At 41.0% G+C, this 22,229-nt stretch overlaps 3 protein-coding genes and 1 non-coding gene across 6 annotated transcripts; 3 read left to right on the top strand and 1 right to left on the bottom strand.

The window, feature by feature from the left end:
* The first annotated feature begins 422 nt into the window (after nt 1-422).
* LOC116924596 (bone morphogenetic protein 2) lies at nt 423-9,128 on the top strand. Of its 2 annotated transcripts, none has more exons than XM_045167307.1 (4): nt 423-1,618; nt 5,990-6,151; nt 6,245-6,472; nt 6,611-9,128. In XM_045167307.1, exons 2-4 carry the CDS (start codon nt 6,004-6,006, stop codon nt 7,615-7,617), a joined length of 1,383 nt encoding a protein of 460 aa, XP_045023242.1. In that variant the 5' UTR covers nt 423-1,618; nt 5,990-6,003; the 3' UTR covers nt 7,618-9,128. The 2 variants fall into 2 exon arrangements, with proteins under 2 accessions (XP_045023242.1, XP_045023243.1); XM_045167308.1 differs by lacking the exon at nt 423-1,618 and adding an exon at nt 3,408-4,446.
* Nucleotides 9,129-15,278: 6,150 nt separating this feature from the next.
* LOC116924590 lies at nt 15,279-17,006 on the bottom strand. 2 transcript variants are annotated; one of them, XM_032931097.2, is made up of 3 exons: nt 16,844-17,006; nt 16,512-16,767; nt 15,279-16,441 (listed from the first exon to the last, which is right to left on the bottom strand). In XM_032931097.2, exons 1-3 carry the CDS (start codon nt 16,871-16,873, stop codon nt 15,432-15,434), a joined length of 1,296 nt encoding a protein of 431 aa, XP_032786988.2. In that variant the 5' UTR covers nt 16,874-17,006; the 3' UTR covers nt 15,279-15,431. The 2 variants fall into 2 exon arrangements, with proteins under 2 accessions (XP_032786988.2, XP_045023244.1); XM_045167309.1 differs by having other exon boundaries at nt 16,859-16,965.
* Nucleotides 17,007-17,193: 187 nt separating this feature from the next.
* LOC116924591 lies at nt 17,194-20,010 on the top strand. The gene is made up of 5 exons (XM_032931098.2): nt 17,194-17,387; nt 17,460-17,502; nt 18,262-18,439; nt 18,520-18,775; nt 18,850-20,010. The coding sequence occupies exons 3-5, from the start codon at nt 18,425-18,427 to the stop codon at nt 19,857-19,859; spliced, it is 1,281 nt and encodes a 426-aa protein (XP_032786989.2). The 5' UTR covers nt 17,194-17,387; nt 17,460-17,502; nt 18,262-18,424; the 3' UTR covers nt 19,860-20,010.
* A 919-nt stretch (nt 20,011-20,929) lies between these two features.
* Nucleotides 20,930-21,012, top strand: Trnah-gug. The gene is given in 2 exon segments: nt 20,930-20,966; nt 20,978-21,012. It is a non-coding gene; the product is annotated as a tRNA-His (tRNA).
* The last annotated feature ends 1,217 nt before the right edge of the window (nt 21,013-22,229 follow it).

Genomic DNA, 22,229 nt, shown 5'->3' on the forward strand with positions numbered 1-22,229 from the left:
TATTTTTTTGTCAACACCAGGTGAGAAATGATTGCCTTCCGTGTTGTAGCCTCTAACCGTCACTCGGTGTAGGGGAAGACCCTACACACAGTGTGATGCGATTTTCTCTCTCTCTCTCTCTCACTCTCCGCAATTTTTTTCCAATTTTTTTTTTTTTTTACCTGTAAAAATTAAAGAAAAAAAATGCTGCGTGTGTTAAGAGAGTTGTGGGGGTATGCTCTATGCCCCGTGGGCCTCCCCCTTCCGTCCTCGGTGGCCGCGTGTTCCCCCCCTCTGGCACATCTTTTTCTCTCTCTCTCTCTCTCTTAGCGTTTCCCCTCCCTTTGGCTCCTTCTTCTTTTTTCTTCCTCCTCCTCCCTGTTCCACCTTGGCCAAGAGGAAGGTGGAAAGAAGGGGAGGTAAAGGTGGTAAAGACAAAAGCCAAAAGGTAGGAGGAGTGAGTGAGATAGAGAGAAAAGAGAGACGAAGAGCCCCCAAAACGAAGAAAAGAAAAAAGAAAAGAAGAAGCAAGAAGAAGAAGAAGAAGAAGAAGAAAAGAGAGAAAGAGAAAGAGAAGAAACAAAAAACACCAGAAAAAAGTCCGTTTTAAACCACTCTTGCCGGTCTCCAACATTTTCAGTTGCCGCTCTCCCTTCAGGTACGGCGCAGGTGTGTGCTACATAATCCACGCAATTCTTCATTTTTTTTTTTTCTCTCGCTATCTACTCTTCACCTGCCAAACAAAACACACACAACAACAACAACAACAACAAAAAAAGAAGAAGAAAAAGAAAGAAAAAAAACCCAAAACAAAAGACAAAACTGACGTGGGGAGAAGAGAATCGATTAAAGAAACTCTCGTTTTCCGACCGAGTTCTGCAAGTTTGTCGTGTGTTTCGATTTTTGACGATTTTTTTTGGGGGGAGTTTGGTTTGGTTCGACGTCTTGACCACCAACTTGTGTCCCCTCACACTTGGTCGAAAGAGTTTGCTTGTTTCGCTGGACGCCAACTTTGTGCCCGAGTTCGAGAAAAACAAAAGTTTCCGAGACCCACTTGATTTTGTTTCCATTTTCATCTTTGAGCACATTTATTTTCAATCGAATTTCATTCACGACGTCCGTTTTCAAAATTAGAAAACGGGGAAGAAGAAAAAAAAAAAGTGTTTTCCGGACTCGTTTTTCTCGTTGCCAAGTGATTTTTATTTTTTGAAATTGTGTGAGTTTGAGGCAACAACAAAAACAAAAAAAGTCCCAAAAAAGTTCGAACGGATTTTGTTTTTGTTTGTTTTTTCTGCCTAGTGTTTTCTGTGAAAGTTTAAACCATACAAACAAAAAAAACCGTCGGCTATCCGTTTATCGTGTTGTGCGTCATCCAGTTTTGGAAAATTCGAGTTTTGAAACCCAAAACAAAAACAAAAAACTGATCACATTTTCGGTGCACAATTCATCAGAAAGTTCCGTGTCGACAAACGTCATCCACCAAGTGACCCTGCACTTATTTTTTTTTTTGTTTCTTCTTCTTCTTGTTCGCCTTCTCCTCCTCCTTTCAAAGATAAAAACAAGATAAATCAAAAAAAGAGGGGGTGGGGTGGGCCGGTCGTGGACACAAAAACATGCTAGACGACGGAATATGACCAAGGTAAAACAACAACAAAAAAAATCGATCTTCTTCTTTTCTAAAGGTATATATATATATATTTAGATCAACAAGAGTTTGGTTGTTTGGCTCCTCGGAGTCTCTCCTAATAGCCCCCCCCCCCAAAAAAAAAAGATTGTTCGGTTTTTCAAACTCTGCCCCTTGCGGGATATGGCATGGTGCTGCGGCGCAGACATGTTCAGACACACATTTGATATACTTTCAAGTTGACAACTCTCGCAGGGAGAGAGGCTGTGGGTTTTTTGTTGTTTGACCAACAACAGTAGACTCCACACAAATGTAGTCTACACGTAGATGAACCAATTTTTCAAGCTGTGTCGGTCTCCGTGTCGCCGGCCTTTTTTTTCTTTCTTTCTTTCTTGAAAAAAAAAAAAAGGATAAAGGACCAGCGTTTATATAGATAGTCTGTCTCGTCCAAAATGAAAACAAACCTAAATATCGACTACTTCATTTTTTTGGTTTATGTCCTCTTTTTTTTTCCAAATTTTTCTGTGCTTGTAAACACCTTTTTTTTTGTTTTTATTTGAACGATAGAGAAAGAGAGAGAGTCTAAAACATGGTACCTCTCTGTGTATGTGTGTGGGGAAGATTGGACTTTTGTAAAACAAAAAACAAGGCCATTTCGCTCATTATCGATCTTTATTTGACACTCGGTGCGGTAGAACAGCGAGGCCAAAGTCTCTTGAAAACGAAACATGTCGATCGGAACGCTATTTTTGGTGATCGGACGAACGAAAGAGGGGGGGATAGGCAAATCGATTGAACGCGACATTCTTCGCGCCGTCGAAAGAGAAAATGCCGTTCGAAAGATGGAAGACGTCCAAGTGTGCGTTTTTGACCAGGTGTGTTTTTCATCAACTCTTTCCTATTTTTCTTCTTGGTTTTTTTTTGTGTGTTTTTTTTGTGTTTTTTTTTTTATGATTACGATCGTTTAAAAGAAAAGAAACACGCCAACTTCTTATATAATTCACCATTTTTTTTGTTTCTTTCTCTCTCACTTTGAAGAGAAAAATGTGGACGCGGTCATCATTCCGACCGTAACCTATTTACATTTTGTTCTGTTTCTTTTTCTTTGATTTTTTTTTCTTCTTCTTTTTCTTCTTTTTTTTTTAATGGAGTCCCCATCTTCTTTTATTGATGTTACATTCTCTCTCTCTCTCTTTTTCTCTTTCTTTTCTACCTAATTTGACTAATACGGCCGCTGTATGCAAATGGCTTTATACGCAACCGTGAAAATGGAGGTGCGGCTCAAATCTCTCCCCCCCCCCCAATTTTTTTCTTCTCTTCCCCACACCATCTTGTATATTGGCAAGCCCGTCTTTTTTTTTTTTTTCATGCCCAGCTGCGATCGAAAAAAAAATGTTTGAAATTCCAATGGATTGGAAATTCTTTTGCACGCTTGTTTCCCGCTGCCTTTTTTGCCACGGCATTTTCTTATCGACATTTTTCTCGACAGTTTGTCCAGGCTCCGCAAAGAAGTGGGGAGGGTGTTATCTTATCAGTTTTTTTTTTTTTTTGCTTTTCGTTATCGCTCCATTCAATGTAAAGCCGATTATTTAGGGTGTGGCGTTAACGCATTGACAAGCCGCAAAAAGCCAAACAGGTGTGTGTGTGTGTGTGTGTCATACGCGCAAAACTAAAGAATTAAATCTCTTTAACACGTCGGTTGCCCCCCTCACCCTTCTCTTCAACACGTGGGAGTTGAATAATATTTTGATTCATTTTTTTTAAACCTAAACCTGCCCCCCCCCCCTTTAAAAAACAAAAACAAATCTTACGTATTAGCCATCTCTTATCGTTGGTCCTTTTCATCGCCTCTATCGAGTAGTTATCACAAAAGGGAATAGATTCATGAATAATCAACGTTTAGCGCATCGATCAAGATCACTGCAGACAAGCGTTTCTCTCTCTCTCTCTCTTAGATCATTAAACAAGATGGCCTTAACATCTTGGCCATTCAACGCCACTGATTAAAAATGATAAATGAAATCTCTGAGAGTGTGAAGTGCAAATTGAAACAAAAACCAAAACAAAAAAACCAGGACGGACAGGATGATCATCTCTTTCTTTCTTTGAAATTGCAGGATGGGACACAGTCCACCTGGTCAAAACGAGCGCATTTCTTACTTAAAAACCAAAAAAAAAAAGGAGGGGGGGATTAACCTTGATTAATGAGCAAAGCGAAAGAGAAAGAAAGGGAGAGAGAGAAATTCCTTTTCATTAACACCTGCGTGCCCTCCTCCATCACCTCCCCCTGCACCCAATTGACTTGGCCTTCTTCTTCCTCTTAAAAAAAAAATAAAAATAAAAAAGAAATGGGCCTTTAATTTATTTTCCATTTTTTTCGAAGCCAGATAATAATGCCTATAAGTCTATATCGATCATATAAGCTGGGCTTGAGTAGTTACTTGGTCGTCAGTGTTGTGCTCGAAAGAAACGGAACAGGGTCATCGTCCTGCGTTCGTCAATTGTCCAGTGAACCCCCCTCCCTTCCCCATTCGTCCATTACTACGTACGAAAGGACCCCCCTCCATTTTCAGTTGACATGGTGGCAACACAAACACAATTTTCAAGTCATCAAGTTGAACTCTCGACTGGCTCAACTAAAGTAGACGTGCATATCTAATCAGACGGATAAACTTGTATATTTCCTACGTCTAGTGTGTGTGTGTGTGTGTGTGTGTGTAGTGGAGAGAAGGAGAAAAAAAAACGAGGGACCTGCCCAGGCCCCAGTCGATTAGGTGCGGCTCTTCGGGGGTGGGGAGAGAGAGGCAGAGATTGAAGTGATTTCAGTGTCTTGACATAATAGCGTAAGTTTGTTGTCCATCCGCTATTGTTTCATTTTTGTTTTTAGACGAGATAAGAACACGACAACATTCAGCTGGCCAAAACAAAGCGGACAAGGTCAATCGTTGACGTTTGTCGTGATGAGATGCGGGTGCTGGCCCAGTCGTCCCTTTACATCGACGTTCAAAGCCAAAGAGAAACAACTAAACGAAAATGGATAATCTCAATATTTATTAGCGTAAAGGGAAGCGTAGAGCTTTTGAAAAAAAAACAAAAAAACAAAACAAAACACATCAGCCAAAGTCCTTGGCTTTGTTGAGTGTGTTGTATCTCTCTCTTTTTTCTTCTTCTTCTTTCTTTCTTTTTTTTTCTTTCTTTCTTCTAAATATCTTTGGGTCCAACTGAGAAGAAGAAGAAGAGGGTCCTGTCATGTTGCCGAGTAATGGAAGCCACCTGGGCCCCAAAGTCGTTTCTTTTTTTTTTTTCTTTTTCTTTTTCTTTTTTGCTGCTGCTGCTGCAAAGAAGAGAAACACCTGGAACCATCTGGCACGCTTCGGGCAGAGAGGGGCACGGCCCAGGTGGGACGAAATAAGAAAGAAAAAGAAAAGAAAAGAAGAAGAATCTAACACGATGTAGATACAGACGCGGACGCGGACTCGCATCTTTTTTCTTTTTTTTCCTAACCAGGAGGAGGAGGAATCTCGGGAGGATGGGATAAGAGACCCAAGAGATCCTCTCTTAAAAAAATTTCGTTTATTAAAAAGAAAAAAAAAACAACTCTTAACTCACTACACACATACACACACAGAGAGAGAGAGAGCCACTCCTTTTAGCTAAGAAATACAACGCAGAAAAGAAAAAAAAAGAAGGGGCTTCCCGCTAGGTCTGCGCGCTCTCTCACCTGGGCAGCAGCACGACACATAAGAATTGAACGAAAAAGGCTAAAAATAAGGAGATAATAAAAATTAAAAAACAAAACAAAAACAAGATTGAATTGTTTCATTCTTTTTCCCGTTTATTGGGCCCTCTACTCTCGAAAAAAAAAAAACAATAGCGACATGATAAAAAATAATAATCTGGCAGCCTCTCTCTGACAAAAGAAAAGATTCTTTTTCTTTATTCGAAAAAAAAAGAATTTTTTTTTTGTTTATCTTCGGTTGTTTGTAAATGCATTTATTCGCCTCGTTTGGGACACAACGGGACACGAGGGGGGGGGGCGCCCCTTCTGGCCGAGAAATTGATTTCCCACACCATTGAAAAAAAAAAAGAAAGAAAAAGGGCTGGCCAGTCATTTATCTTTTGTTCACGCTTCTTTGTTGTTTATTTTATTTTTTTTCTTCCTTCATTCCGGAATGGATGGCCGTTGAAAATGTTGCAGGATAGCCAACGGATCATGACACAATGGGCTTCACATGTTTTGATTGCTGATGGGACAATACGATCTGGCTCATCATTAGATGACGATGCATTAGTTAATTGATGTTTTTCAAAATAGTTTTAAGAAAAATTCAAAAAAAAATTTTCGATTTAATAAGACGATCTTTTTTTTTTTTTAAATTGGAATAGGATCATAACCGACCATGCGACGCCTGTCGGCCGGCGGAGTGCCTTTGCTACTCATGTTCTACTTCTTGAGCGCGGTGTTATGCTCCTCGTCGACCACATCATCTTCTAGTTTTAGCAGAAATTCGAAAACGACGTCGAATCGTCCAGCCACGTCAATGACCGGTGAGTTTTCTAACGCCGTAATCTTTAAAAATAAAACAAAAACAAGAATCGAACATTTAATTTCAATAAATAACAAAACAAACAAACAAACAGGTGATTTGGGCGAACGGGCGGAAGCGTTAGAAGGAAGTCTTTTAAATATGTTTGGATTGAAGCGGAGGCCGAGGCCGGGCGTCGAGACGCGACAGCGGATCGTCGTGCCCGAATTCCTGGCCGAATTGTACCGACAACAGACCGGCCTCGAGGTGGACACCACCAATTTAAACCTGGCCGGCAAACTGACCCAGACGGCCAACACAGTGCGCACTTTTTCCCATCAAGGTAAAAACATTTTTTTTAAACCAAACAAACAAAAAAAAAAAACCAAAATTCAAATTTCCCGCGCTGTTGTCAAATTTGGCAAACGAATTTGAAAAAAAAAAAAAAAAACAAAAAATTAAATCAAAATTCATTTTCTAGATTCAGATTCAGATGACGATGAAACGGCGGATAATTCCGTCCTTTTGCGATTCGACTTGACCAGCTTACCGGCCGAAGAGGACATCAAAGCCGGCGAACTGAGGCTGTACCGTTCGGCGGAGGGTTTGATGGCGTGGGAGGCGGAGCAGAGCCGTCGGATGCGATCGGACAACCCATTGGCCAATAACGGGACGTCTTCGTCTGCGCCAGGGAGCGACCCCGTGCAGATTGCGCCGCAAGAGAAGCGCAAGGAGAACAGGTGGCGGCGGAAGCAGCAGGTGCTGATCCACGAGATCGTGCGGCCGGCGCGCAACGGCGGCGAGCCCATCCATCGGCTGCTCGACAGCCGCATGGTGGACGTGCGCGACGAAGGCTGGATCACATTCGACGTGCTGCCGGCTTTGCTGCGCTGGCGGCAGCAGCCCAAACGCAACTACGGCCTCTGGCTGGAGACGAAGCGGGTGAACGAAGAGGCGCTGTCCGACATCGAGCACTTGCACCTGCGCAAGCGGCGCAGGAGGAGGCGATCGGCCGTGGCACCGCAAGAGCAAGAGCAAGAGCAAGAGGACGATCAGCTGGATCTCCGGTGGGCTAGTCAGCGGCCGCTTTTAGTGACGTACTCTGACGACGGAAGGTCGCGCGCGCGCAGCAAACGCGCCGCCGAGAAGAAGCACAAGCGGAAGGGCCGGCGCGACAATTGCCGCAGGCAGTCGCTCTACGTCGACTTCAACGACGTCGGCTGGAACGACTGGATCGTGGCGCCGCCCGGCTACCACGCCTACTACTGCCACGGCGACTGCCCGTTCCCGTTGCCCGACCACCTGAACACGACCAACCACGCCATCGTGCAGACGCTGGTGCACTCGGTCAATCCGAGCGCCGTGCCGCGCGCCTGCTGCGTCCCCACCGAGCTCTCCTCCATCTCGATGCTCTACATCGACGAGTACGACAAGGTCGTGCTCAAAAACTACCACGACATGGTCGTCGAGGCTTGCGGATGCCGTTGAACTCGCGTCCGGCCCGCCCGCAATCAAGGCAACACGGCGCCACCTGCGGGTGCTCCATTTACTTTCGCCAGTGCCCGGCGGCTAAATTGTTGTTTGTCCTCGCCTGGGCTGAAAACAAGCCCAAACATATAAGAGGAACATCAATTGAAAAAAAAAACACCACGAAAAAGAACGAACACAACAATTTTTTTAGCAAAACGAATTAAAAAAAAAAAAAAAAAAAACAAAAAAACAAAAATTATTCAAAGAAAGAAAAGAAAAACGGATGGAGAATCATCTTCCGGTTTTATTATCGCTCCGTCCCTCCCCTGCGTTCCGGCAACACTTAGTCATCGTCGTGATTTTTATCCTCACTCCTCCTTCTCTATTCTAATTTCTTTTTAAGAAAAATTAAACAAAAAAAAACAAAAACAAAAAAAAGGCAGTCACACACGCACATGTAGAAGAAAAGAAAATGGATGCAAATTCGGAAGTAAAAAAAAATAAAAATAAAAATAAATAAGGGTGGGGAACACACAGACACACACAAAATCTGTGTGCGGAGAAAGACTGAAACTTCCGCTTTAGAAAAAAAAAAATTGCAATTTCCGGATGAATCCATTTTTTTTTCCTTCCGCCTCTTGTTGCGTGTCTTTCAAATGAACTTCCACATAATTTAAAAAACAAAACAAAAAAAAAACCAAAAAAAAATCCAAAATTTCGTTTTAATTTCCCTTCCCCCCTTTTTTTTAAAATCCTCCCGACAACTTACTTACCTACCTACTACTTCTATTATATTTATATATACATATATCCCCCCTCCCCTGCCCCCCATATTTTCCCCCTGTTTTGTGCGTGTGTGTGCGTTCGTGTTTTATTTTGTTGGTTTCTTCTTGTTTCTCCCAAATACGTGTGGTTACCCCATTTTTGAAAATTGTCACAACATTGTGTGAGTGTGTGTGTGTGTGTGTGTTTTGTATTTTTTTTGTTTTTTGTTTTTTTTTCCGCACCGCTATCCGGATGCGGAACAAGGAGGATGTAAACAAAACAAAAAGAGGGAGGACTTGCAACAAAATTTAGAGGGAACTTGCGCGCTTATTATTACGGGAACGGCCATTCACCGTCATCGTTTTTCTTTTGTTTTTTTTTGGTTTTTTTTTCGTTGTGTGTCTTGATTATGTCCAATATGTAACATGTGTGTGTGTGTTTCTTCCCCGTGCGTTCGGCTTGTATTTAAAAGAAACCTGTATCGCAGGTGTGTGTTGTTGTTGTTGTTGTTGTTGAAACGACAAGCCCCTCGTAAGAGTTGAAGAGCAAACAAAACCCAGCGATTAGACGATGACCGAAAGGAAGGGGGGGGGGATGAAATGATGCGGTTCAAATCACGAATTTTGTGTGTGTATGTGTGTGTGTGTGTGTTTAACGTCTGCCCTGATGATGATGATGCCTCTAAATATTGTAGATGATGCAACACTGCATTTTGTACAAAAGACTATTCCACTACTGCTGATATACTACAAACTACAAACAGACTCCCTTTTTTTTTCTTTTGTTTTGTTTTTGTTTTTTTCTCTTTCTTTTTCTTTTTTTTTTTAAAGACAACAACAACCAAAACAAACAAAAAATGCACCTCTTTTGTGTTGTGTACAATCGTCGGCTAACGAGAAGAAAGGTGATGCGCCTGTTGCTTTGTTAAACTAGAGCCGTTTGCCTTTTATGAATCGATTGACTTTGGCGCTATCCTTTATTTTGCTACCACCAAACGATCGCAGATGTGGGAACGAGTGAGCCTCGGTAAAAAGCCAACGCAAGACATAGAGCCCTGCAAGACTTGTGCTGTCTGCTACCACTCATTCCAAAACACAACAAGCAAAAAACCTATGGCCGTATATAATATACTGTAACATGTACAGAATATCTATATATATGTATAATCTATAATGGGCAACAACAGCAACAACTACAACTTGTCTTCGTCTTTATTTGTAACTCCCGCTCTCCCTGTTTTTTTGAAATCTCAACAACAACAACAACAAAAAAAGGAAATCATCGAGCTTTTTTCTTGGCTCGTCTTTTGTTTGTTTTTTGTTTGTTCTTGTTCCCCACTTTATCAATATTACCTGTACACACACACACACACACACACACACACATACCATAGGAGTAAAAAGGAATGCGTGTGTGTGTTGCGCCAGTGCAGCCGAAAAGTGCGAAACTGTTTGAGAACAGACGACTTGTAACCGACCCGCTTTTCATCTTGGCCAGTCACGCAGACACACGCGCACTCTTTTCATGTTGCCCCCGTGTTTCAAATTATTATCATTTTTTCTTTTTTTTTTTTCGGTTGGATTTCTTTCATTTTCCTTCTCGCTTTCCATATTTCTGTTTCTTTTTTTTATGTTCAAAATGTTGTGTACAGAGTTGACCGTCTCTCCTCTTTGTACATACTCCCAATTTTTGTTTTGTTTTTTACATGAAAACAAGTTGCGTCTGTATCCGTCAAGTGTATAAAAAAAACAAAAACAACAACGGTAAACAAAAAAAAAAAGATACGACCTGAATATAAGCTTGCATGGCGTTTTTGAAAAAAAAAAAAAAAAAAATTCAAACTTGTTTCTGAAGATTTTATTTCATGTCTTTGTCCAGCCATACCAATCTGGCCCTTTATTTAAAAAAAATTCTTATACAATTAAATACCATCATCATCATTGATTTCATCGAAGCGAAATAGGTTAAAAAAAAAAAATAAAATAAAATAAACTGTCCCATTATTACGATCTTGGATGAGGAGGGGGGGGGAGCTTTTGAATTGTTTATCGTACACGATGTGTGCGCACGTTTACATGCACGTCAAAACTGGGGCTGGCCATTTGTTGGTGACTTTGATCTTCGGTTTGCGTGATAACTTAAACAATTGTTTAAGTTTCTTTTAATGTCATTGCTGGGAAGGGAGGGTGACAGTTGTCATTCACCGTCCCGAAAGGTAACGCTGGTTGAAAATAACGGAAGAAAAATTAAATAAATAAATAAACACAAAATTCAAATTTGAAATAAAGGGACACGGAAAAAAGATTAGGAAACCCACACATGTATGCGTACAGTGAACGAATAATGTTAGTATAAAAGAGGGTCGAAAGCAAGAAAAAGGAAAGGACAAAGGAGACACTGAACGAGCGGCCAGACATTCCTGTCTAATCGCTGCCGGTCCCGCCCCCCCTCTACAAAAAAAAAAAAATCTCAATCAAGTCAACATTTTTTTTTTTTTATTTTTAAATTTTTATGGGGTCTTCTTTTGTTTATTTGACGAGGATATTTTCATTTGAATTGTACGTCGTCATTATTTCAAGGCGGTGAGAATGAACTCCGGTAACGGTTTCACACACAGAAAAAGGAAAACCTGCGCCAACCAGAGCGCAAGTTTTATTTTGTTTTGTTTTTGTTTGTCTTTCGAGAAAGAAAAAGAGGTGGCAGAAAAAAAAATAAATAAAAAATGGACGGGAAAGCAAAAAAAGAAAAAAAAAAACCAAAGAGAAGAAAAAAAAAAACAGATTTTTGTAGACGAGTTTGAAAGCAAATGGTGAAAGAAGGGAAAAGACACACAAGTCTGTAATTTCAACGTCCTGTAATGTGCTGCTAATGGTAGGTCTCCTCCACTTCTTTTTACCATACATTTCTTGAAAAAAAAAAAATGGGGGTGGGGGAGATTTCTCCGTTGTGCATTTCCACAAAGATGACGAAGAAGAAAAAAAACAAAACAAAACACGTGGAATACTTAAAAAAAAATGAAATCAAATCAAATCAAATAGAAACGAACCGCTGCGTTTGATGAAATGAATTCGACCATCAAAGTTGGAACCGTGTCAGATGACATCCATAAACAATTGCTCTCGCCCGAGTTAAATATTACTGATTTAAACAATACTGTACACATGTAAATAGACCAATAATAAACGAGATTTGAAAAAAAAAAAAAAAAATTCAAATAAATCTATTCATGACGCATTGCATTTGCTCAAATGATTTCTCGTTAAGGTATAACGTATGATCAAGCCCTTGCGGACAGCTGTTTGGTCATCGGTATCAACGGGTTGCGCACACACGAAGACGCTCCCACCTTCGTGTGGTGCTGTGCTTTCATCTGATGGGTTAGAGTTGAAGCAAAAGAAGAAAAAAAACAAAGTACGATGACAATCAGACAACGGATGTCGCATTCGATGGAGGCCAGGTACAACAACTTGGCCCAAACTATTCTAGACTCTTACTTTATTTATGTCTTTTGATAGTATATATATATACGACGGCGACGCTTATTTATTTATTTATTTATTTATATGTATACCCTACCCCCCTCTCGAGTTAGGATTTACGACCCTCAGTTGGTGGGGGGAAGCAGACAACAAAAAAAATGAAGGAGCTGCTCTTCTTGTTTTCTTACAACAGGGGCAGCGCTAATTGAAATGGGCTGCATTTTTTTGTTTGGTTTGTTTGTTTATTTTTATTTTTATTTGATTTTTGTTTGTTTGTTGTTCTTTTATGACTGACAAAGAGAATTTGAAAGGTGATTGGAGTCATTTTTAATTAGCCCTTTGCATTTCTTCTTTCGTCCTTAGTCGTTCTTGTTTTGTTTTTTTCTTCCCCCTTTTGTGTGTGTGTGTATGTGTTCATTCTGCCAGATTTCCATTTTGAAAAAGAAAAATAGTCACAGAGTGCACACACCTGTTTCTTCCATATTCTTATAGATGTTACTGGTAGTTTGACGAAAAGCCACAAAGTCCTTTGCCTCTCTTCCAACGCAGAGCATCAGTGTCTTTCTGTCTTTCTTTTCTTCTTTTTAAGTGGATCTCCCACAGAAAGAGAGTCGTCCCTTCTGCTTGATCTCTTCCACACACACACACACACACACACACACACACACACACACGTATATACCCTCCAGTAAACATAAGAAGAAGAAGAAGAAGAAGAAGAAGTTGATGTGGACATTAGATAAAAAATGATTTCTCTACCACCACTAGCATACCTCTGGTATTTGATGATGAACCAAGGTGAATGGTTAGAGGCCGTGAGACGTTTTCTCTCTCTCTCTCTCTTCTCTCTTTTTGGTCCCTTTCAGAAAGCAAAAATAAGAGAGGGGCAGCAGCAGCAGCAGCTTTTGATGAGACAATTAGGCTGGTTATCCGTCACCGCATCTCAGGGCGCGACATTCTTTCGTCTTCTTTTCTGTTTCTCTTTCGTTCACCAGAAGGAAGGGACTTGTACCTTCATTTCTTTTTCTTTTTTTTCTGTTCCCTTTGATTTTGATTTTTTTTTTCTTGTTGTTTACTCCTCTTTTTCTCTATTCTTCCCCCACATACACAATAGCTTTTGACAGATATATATCTAAGCTCGTCTCTTAGCAGAGTCAAAACCCCATCATATCCTTGGTGTATCGTTCTCTAATTCCATTTGACGAGTCTTTTCAATTCTCTTTGTCATCCGGAACGAAGATTCTTGTTTTGTTTTTTGTTTTTTTCCTTTTTCTTTTTAACAATTAAGAAGAAAAAAAAAGGGGGGGAATTTTTTTTTTTTTTGCTTCCGGAATGACAAAAAGGATGCGTTTTTTGCGGATCGCTATTTAAAAGAAAAAATTTTTGTTTTAAATTCTATCGATTTGGCAAGGCCTTATATCGTTGTATTCATGGTGTTTATCCTATCGATCATATGTATATTGTCTCATTATTTCCATCACACCTGGCGTGCTTTTTCGTCTACCGCTTTGGTCGTTCGTTTATGATATTGGTTTCTTTTCTTTCCCGCTTGCGTGACGTGTCTAAACTGGACGCCATCTAGTGACCAGAATTATATTCTCCGTCGTCGGATTGTTTTTTGCGCTAAATTCTCGTTGCGTTTCAGACATTGCAGACTGAAATTTCCAGTTATGAGCAATTATTCATTTGAGGCACTAGCGTCATTGGCCCAACTACACTGGAGGCCAATCGTTTCATTCAAAGCTAAGCTCTAATTGCCCCCTTTTTCGTATACAATTTAGATAGAGAACTACCGCGGGAAATTTGGCCAAGAGAAATATCCGAATCGGATCGTCCTTCAGAATCCGGAAAACATTAGGAGCTAGAATCACTTTTGAATGATTAGCATCAGTCGCCAGGTGGCGTTCGTACATCATTTTGAAACGTAGGTTAGTTTTCAAAAGAGACAGACGTATATAATATACAAGAACCGCTGGGCTGGGTACTATGTCGTTTCATGTTTGTGGTGCAATAGCTGTTCTTACATCACCGCCATTAACATTTTCCTTAATCTCTTCTCCCTCTCTCATCGTCAGTCTATTTTCGGTCATTTGACTATCGGAATTACTCTCCGAGCAAGGTTAAGTAAAAGCTATATCTATCCTATTAAAAATAAACTATACGATCAGGTTACTTAAAGATTAACTGTCGCAAGCGCAGTTTCAAGGCGTGCCCTTCACGATGTCTTTTGTTTGGTTTGTTTGGTTTTTTTTTTTGATCAGTTAAGAAAAGAAAGAATCCTTGATCATCATTTAAGACCTTCATTATAATTCAGTCATTCGGCCAAGGTTGGCCAAGGTCGGCCAAGGTCGGCCAAATGGTAAGTGCGATGATTGAACGCCAGTCACGTTGCAATACAATTTGAAAACTGAGCTTAACTTGATTCGACGTTCGTCTTTCGTTCATTTCATTATCGTTAGATGGACTTTTTCTTAAATTTCTGCTGGTCCAGTTGTTCTGATACGGTTGAAACCAAACGCAGTGGGCTGCCGATTACGAATGAAAATTGAAAGTTTAGGCTATGCGGGACACCCCCAATCGCTTTCTCTTTCGCATGTGATATAAGCCATGACGGTCGGCATTGATGGACGCCGATGTATGCGGGTGACAAAACACATTCATAGCATTTCAAAGTCAATCTTTGAAATCTATGAACAGTTTTGTGTACAGCTTATGATGTCACGAATCGTGAACGATTGATGCCTCGGTTGTACAGGAATGCAAATGTAGAAAGCGTTTGCCAACTGTGGCGAAATCAAAGGGATCCCAAAGTTATGCCGCGATTTCGGGTTGAACATTGTAGGGTTATTTCCTAACGAGTTATGTAAAAGGTGTTCTTCTTTTTTAATTCGACATTGTGAAAATATTAAGTATTAAAAACGCATCTAAAGTTTCCCATCGATAACTTTGAAAAAGAGACATACAAGTAAGGGACTAAATGGATTCACTTTTATGTAGTACTTATGAATGCAAATGGAGGGGAAGGGTGACGAAACGGCAACACGTGCATTCGCGACATTTCGTTTTCAAAAATATGCTAATCGGTTATACCTGGCTCATCCGGCTTCATGTTTCTTTCTTATCAGAGTCGAAACCAAATGGAGCCCTCTTCTCCCCTCCATTAACTACGCACATATTTGATCTGGTTTCCAGCATTTGACGTGGCCGGTTCTTCAGTATTTTTACAGCCAAGGCCATCACCAAGATTTTTCGTTCGTCCCTTTCGAAATTATGTAAGTACGAATTCACGACTAGCATAACTTGAAGTAGAACATCCTCTGCTATGTGTGACGATAAATTCTCCTTCACTTGTGAAGAACCAGAGCTCGTCAAACTGAAATTTCTGCACATCTAAAGAACTTGGAAAATAACTTTGATTTAAAAATAGAACAAGGATTCGAGTTATATATCATATATTATCAAACATAATGTAGAAACGATCAGTTAGTACCGAAACAAACCACCGTGAAATTACATTAAAAATTCACTAAGAAATAGAATAATCAAATTTCACTCATTTTTCTACAGAATCTTTTGAATGGGCAGCAGTTAGATGATGCGGGTAAGACCAAAGGAATCAACGGAAATTGCATCGTCCTGAATCGGCTGAAAATCCTGAGCAATCTGGAACACCTCTTGCGACTCGAAATCATTTTGAATGATCAAATCACTACTGCCTGATTGGTAAGCATTGTAACTATTGCCACTATTCCTGTTGTTCGTCTTCAGACTCCTCAGGAACTCGTCCAATCGGCCGGTCGAACGGCCACTAGACTTTCCGTAGCCTGAAGAGGCTAATCGAACGACAGGCACAGCCACCTGAGCAACCTCCTTGATGGTCTTGCTGGGCTCCACCGTTTGCTTGACAATCGGAAAGCTGTCGTATGTGGCCGTTTCACGGTTTACGGCACGGATGGCAGCAGGGGCTTGATCGTAAGAGATGCGAGTCGGAGCCGTTACGCGGACGTTGGTGTTCTTAACGTACGCGTCGTCATTCTGATCAATAAGGCGGACCACGTTGTTGGTACGACGCGATGAGCTTCTCACAGGGACACGGACATTAGGGATAGCAACTTGAGAAACTGTTTTAGTGGGGGTTAACACGCGGATATCGGAAACAGCGGCATCGTACGGATCAGCAACGCGGATGGCAGTCGATGGGTTTTCATAAGAATTTTTAGCCGATGAAACGAAACGAACAGTTCCGGATTCTTTGTTTTTACGGGCTGGAGCTACTACGCTGACGTCTAAAAGTGGGGAAGTATGCGGATTAGCGACACGAACTACGGTTGGCTGGATGTCGTAAGTTGCTTTAGCTGGAGAAGAAATGCGGACGACTCCAGCGTTGTAGTTGATGTCACGGGCTGGCGATGGATCAGGAAAGCCATCTTCATCGTCATCAACGCTAGTGTACTGGTAGTCTAAAAGTTTCTGTTCCACCGATTTGGGGGATGTGCGGATGAAAGGAAACGGCTGACTGCTGCGGACACCGTCGTTGAGCAGAGTTCCTCGAGCTTGGAATCCGACAGACTGGCCGGACATCTTTCCAGCCGCGTATTCTATCGTCATTCCAATAAATCATTAACTTTGAGTTTGTTTTAAACCCTTTCTAAAAGTGCTTTAAATTACCGGTTTCTTGTGCTTTTCCGTAGGAATCAATGTATCCATATTTGCCGGTCATGTAACCGTTCACGTCCATATTCTCGACTCGGAACGATCCGTCTGAAGCTTCGAATCCGAACGTGTAAGAGCCATCGTCATTCAGTTGGTTGATCTGTTTCAAAATCGTCACAGCTGGACCGGGATACGACGTTGTGGACGATTTACTGGTGACGTAGTTAGCAGGAGAAGCCAACGAGTAAGCCACAGCAAACAGCAACATCATCTAATATCACATTATTTCATGTAAAAAAAAAAACAAATAATAATCAACTAACAATAAGAAATTTCCAGTTGATTACCAGAGGACGACGTACAATGCTAGAAATCATTTTTCTCTTGAATCACGAACGATGTATAACAACAGCGAGGAAGGAGCAGCTTTGAACTTGATTGCCGTTGAATTGACTGATGAATAAAACCGAGGACTCGGCCGTCTTTATATACAGCGACGGAAAGTGAATGTTGGGTTGATCATGCAACCATATCACACTACCCCGTTCAACAGATGACCTGTCTGTCAACTTTTACTCTGGTCGGCAGACTCTCACGAAACGCGGGACGGCATCACGATACTCTGCAGAATCGTATTGCGACAGATTTGGAAAAGATTTTTGTTCCATCTTAGATGCGATATGTCCGAAGAAGAATGTGCATATTCGCTTTCTTTTTTTTTCACCTGTCCTCCACCTGATGATTTGTTTGATTAAGTTTCTTTTTTTTTCCCTTGGGAAATCTACCGATGTTCCAGTGTACGAATTTTGAAGCTCGTGACAGTACACATACGGGTGTGAGCTACACCCAAACCGGTACTTTGTGTGTCTCCATCGGCAAATCCTTGAAGAGGTAAAGGCTTTGCCCAGTTGAACATAAAAATGACCCATTTTTTTTTATCATCTTCTTTGTATTTTTGAACAGCCATCATTCTTCACGGTGTTTTCTTCATTGGACAAAGTGAAAGGTATGTCGATATCGGAGATGCGCTATCAAGTTGGCTGATCCTAACGCCTATTGTTTGCTTATCATTGCGCAAAGAGACAGATCGTGTTCTGTATTTTTTTTAAGTGTAACCTCAAGACCATCACAATGTAAGGCTTTTAACTAAAACATTTGGTTTAGAAGAAAGTAGTGGAATTTAAGAGGCTAACTCGATTAAAAGTTAATAACGACTGCATTGCATACACATTTACATAGAGAATTCTAGCGATGATGATTCTATTGCAGCTGTTGGTGATAGCAAACGTTGCGCCACGATTCACGATGTTTGACTTTCCCCTTTGTCAATTGTGACCCTTATGCAGCAATCTAAGTCATCTCGTCGGGGTTTGCTTAGTTATGTCAGTAGTTACGTGTGTCGATCCTTTTTTAGGAGGGCCGGGGAGGAAAACAAGAAATGTATGACCCGCATGTAAAAGTATGGGGTCTTGCCACCAAGAAATTCGATTGGTATTATCTATTAGGCTCAAGGCGAATGGGCTATTTTAATTGCATTCATTCGTAATTCTTTGAAATAACTCTTAAAGAACTTCCAATGAAACAAACAATTTAACACTTGTTATAAAGGCTGGAAATGTTCTGTTTGTCAGTTGGGATTAGTACTTTTCGTGAAATCGAAATATCGAAGATACGTCTGTTATATACATTTGATTCTGAGTTTCCTCCGAGTGCAACATAAGCGCCACTCGAGATGAATAAAAGATTTCTGGTTTTTATCTTACAGAGATGGAAACTCTTTGTTAGCACCGGTTCAACATTCTCTTTTTCGCCCGTCTGTGTATAAAAACGGGTGACAATTGGCTTTATTGGTCAGTCATCCGACAGCCATCCAGTCTTTAAAAAAATCCTGCCCGCTTTGCAATATCCATCCACTGGCCAACGAAACAATGAATCCGATTGTGGTAAATGATTTCATCTTTTACATTTGAATTTATGCGAATTCATAAAAATTTGCTTTGTTATTTAATGTGTTAAATTGTAGCTATTTTTGGCCTGTACCTTGGCCTTCTCTGTGGCTTCTCCAACTGACTATGCGAGCAGCAAATCCACAACGTCTTCTGACACTGAGCCCGCTGTGTCAATCTTGAAGCAGATCAATCAAATGAATGATGACGGCTCTTACACGTTTGGATTCGAAGCCTCAGACGGATCGTTCCGCATCGAAAACATGGATGCGAACGGTTACATGACTGGCAAATACGGTTACATCGATGCCAACGGCAAACTACAAGAAACAGGTAATCTTTTCTCTTACAGAAGCTTAAAGACACTCGACATGTGTAACTCATTTGAATGCATTGAAATGCGATAGAATACGCGGCTGGAAAGATGTCCGGCCAGTCTGTCGGATTTCAAACTCGGGGAACTTTACTCTCCGATGCTGTTCGCAATTCCCAAGCGCTTCCGATCATCCGCACATCCACCAAATCGGTGGAACAGAAAGCTATAGATTACGAGTACACTAGCGTTGATGATGATGAAGATGGCTTTCCTGATTCTTCCCCAGCCCGTGACATCAACTACAACGCTGGAGTCGTCCGCATTTCTTCTCCAGCTAAAGCAACTTACGACATCCAGCCAACCGTAGTTCGTGTCGCTAATCCGCATACTTCCCCACTTTTAGACGTCAGCGTAGTAGCTCCAGTCCGTAAAAACAAAGAAGCCGGAACTGTTCGTTTCGTTTCATCGGCAAAAAATTCTTATGAAAACCCATCGACTGCCATCCGCGTTGCTGATCCGTACGATGCAGCTGTTTCCGATATCCGCGTGTTAACCCCCACTAAAACAGTTTCTCAAGTTGCTATGTCTAATGTCCGTGTCCCTGTGAGAAACTCATCGCGTCGTACCAACAACGTGGTCCGCCTTATTGATCAGAATGACGACGCGTACGTTAAAAACAACAACGTCCGCGTTACGGCTCCAACTCGCATCTCTTACGATCAAGCCCCTGCTGCCATCCGTGCCGTAAACCGTGAAACGGCCACATACGACAGCTTTCCGATTGTCAAGCAAACGGTGGAGCCCAGCAAGACCATCAAGGAGGTTGCTCAGGTGGCTGTGCCTGTCGTTCGATTGGCCTCTTCAGGCTACGGAAAGTCTAGTGGCCGTTCGACCAGCCGATTGGACGAGTTTCTGAGGAGTCTGAAGACGAACAACAGGAATAGTGACAATGAATACAATGCCTACCAATCAGGCAGCAGTGACTTGATCATTCAAAATGATTTTGAGTCGCAAGAGGTGTTCCAGTCTGTCCAGGATTTTCAGCCGATTCAGGACGACGCAATTTCCGTTGATTCTTTTGGTTTTACCCGCATCATCTAACAGCTGCCCATCCGAAAGATTCTGTAGGACGTTAGTGAATATGATTATTTCTTCTCCTTAGTGGACTTTAATGTAATTTCACGGTGGTTTGCTTCTGTAGTAACTTATCGATTCTGCATTATGGTTGATAATATATGGAAAGTTGGTCGAATCCTTGTTTCTTCAAATAGAGATGTTAGTATTTTCAGCCTGTTTAGTCTCAGTTTTTGTAGGTCAATGATAGCCTTCTACGTTTTTCATCAAATTGTTTAGTTCCAACTGTAGCTATTCATCTTTATATTTTAGAAAGGGGACGCAGCTTGAAAATCTTTTACGAGACATAATACGAGACTAGATTGAAAAATAGTGACGTATTGTACCTGCCCACCTGTAATGCGACAGACGGAATCACGTTCGTTGGGAAGATGGAGAGGGGAGAGGTTTTAGCTTAAAAAACAAGAACATTTTCTGCAAAAACTGTCAATTAGTTTGAAACAATTTATACCAATCCAAGTGGCATATCGAGTCACAGGATAAGTTTTCAAGTTGTTCAAGATTTTATGTTTAATTATTTAGAACGACGCAGTCAGCATTCATTTCCTTGAATTTTCACGTATGTCTTATCACTAACACTGACAAATTACATAAGGGGGTATTTTGTTCGATTTTAATTGGTAGACTTTTCTCTCTCTTTTTTTTCGAACAATCTATTGCTTTTATCTCTGCATTCCTAAAGTACGTTACATATTAACCTTGTTGCAGGGCTTACTCTCCCCTTCTCTTCCCCTCAATCGCATTCCACGGCAACAGGTTAAATATTTGATTTCTTAATCATACACTATGAATTTCAATTTTTATTTTGCCTTTACCGCCCGTGAATAATTTTACTACGCTCAATTGCGTTTCTCCGTCGTTTCCGATTCCCAACATCGCACGGGCACGTATCTACGATGTGGCACTTGTACATTCATAGTACATTAACAAGTTGTAGGTAATCGGTAAGTTGAATACGAGAAACACACAAATAGACAATCCTCATTCAATCTACGTAGTACACTGGTCACTAAAAATACCCCAATCCAGTTTCATAAGCCGTGATCGTCTAGTGGTTAGGACCCTACGTTGTGGGGCTAGCAATTCCGTAGTAACCCAGGTTCGAATCCTGGTCACGGCACGTTTATATTTTTGATTCTTTTCCGTTGTGCTCATTCAAATATTGTGTTCTATCTAATGAACGAAGAGAGCTAAATGACCTTTTGTCTAAGAAACGAATGGTTCTTTGTTTAACACCTTACGAGCAACCAGCTTAAGACAATCCAGATCTTTGTCAAAGCAGTGTCATTGTGTTAAGAGCCTTCTCTACGATCGTTCTTTGCAGATCAATAAAGAGAAGGATGTAACTTGATCATTGCGTAGAAGCGTAAAGACGTAACGAGAGGCCGAACAGAGAAGGCGAAAAGAAGGCTGTAAACGATTACCAGCAAATTCGGCGTACTTCCTTAAAAACTTATGCGGTCTTCCTTTGCGTTTATGTATCCTGTTCAGAAAATACGCTTTAATGTACACTTAAAGAGGTTTAAATTCTTCTGAAAGAGAGTCACATTATGTTTGAATAACTTTCCCCATCCAACTGCCCTTTTTTTTTGTTTTTCAAAAGAAGTGATCGCACAATATCGTCGTAGTCATTACTTCGTTCCGTGTTACTCGTGGGCGTCCTTTTAGTAGTTGTTGGTAATCCGTTATCAGAAAACCGATAAGAAGGATGAACATTATTAACCAAACATGTTTATTTTGGTAGCCGGTAGAGTGCCATAATACGAATACACCGGAACAGTTTCAAATATTCTGACGTAAAAGGATATATCCGGGGAGTCGAAGCGACCCGCCAGTTAAGGATTCAGGTGGGCTGATAAGAGCCCCATGCCGTTGAATATGATATTGCTTAATGTAGAATCCTTAACGAGAACTATCGACGATTTTATAAAAGCCATTTTTGCCTTGCTTTCAGTTGTAAATGGATACATAGCTCAAGAAAATGCATAATTCCGGTCAATAATGAAAACTTGCATACCAATTGAAAATCGTCATTTCAGCCGGGGTCATGCCAGCATTGAATTTTAACGTTTATTTTTACGACCCTAAAAAAAAAAGGAAAAATAAATAAGGACCTAAGGGAACTAAGACGGGAATGAATTGACATATGGTTCCAACCTTTGGAACTTCCTGTTTAGTGACTCATTCTCTTCCGTCCAATATATTACACGTCGCAGGGAGCAGTGCATGCTCTCAGCAAACACGTCACTAGCGGATACACTACATAAGAACGTGACGGTGAGAAAAAAAGCAAAAAAAAAAAACATTTTGAGTTGCTTGTAGCTCCTCCTTCTGTCC

Source organism: Daphnia magna, unplaced genomic scaffold (assembly GCF_020631705.1).
Source record: "Daphnia magna isolate NIES unplaced genomic scaffold, ASM2063170v1.1 Dm_contigs176, whole genome shotgun sequence".
Taxonomy (NCBI): domain Eukaryota; kingdom Metazoa; phylum Arthropoda; class Branchiopoda; order Diplostraca; family Daphniidae; genus Daphnia; species Daphnia magna.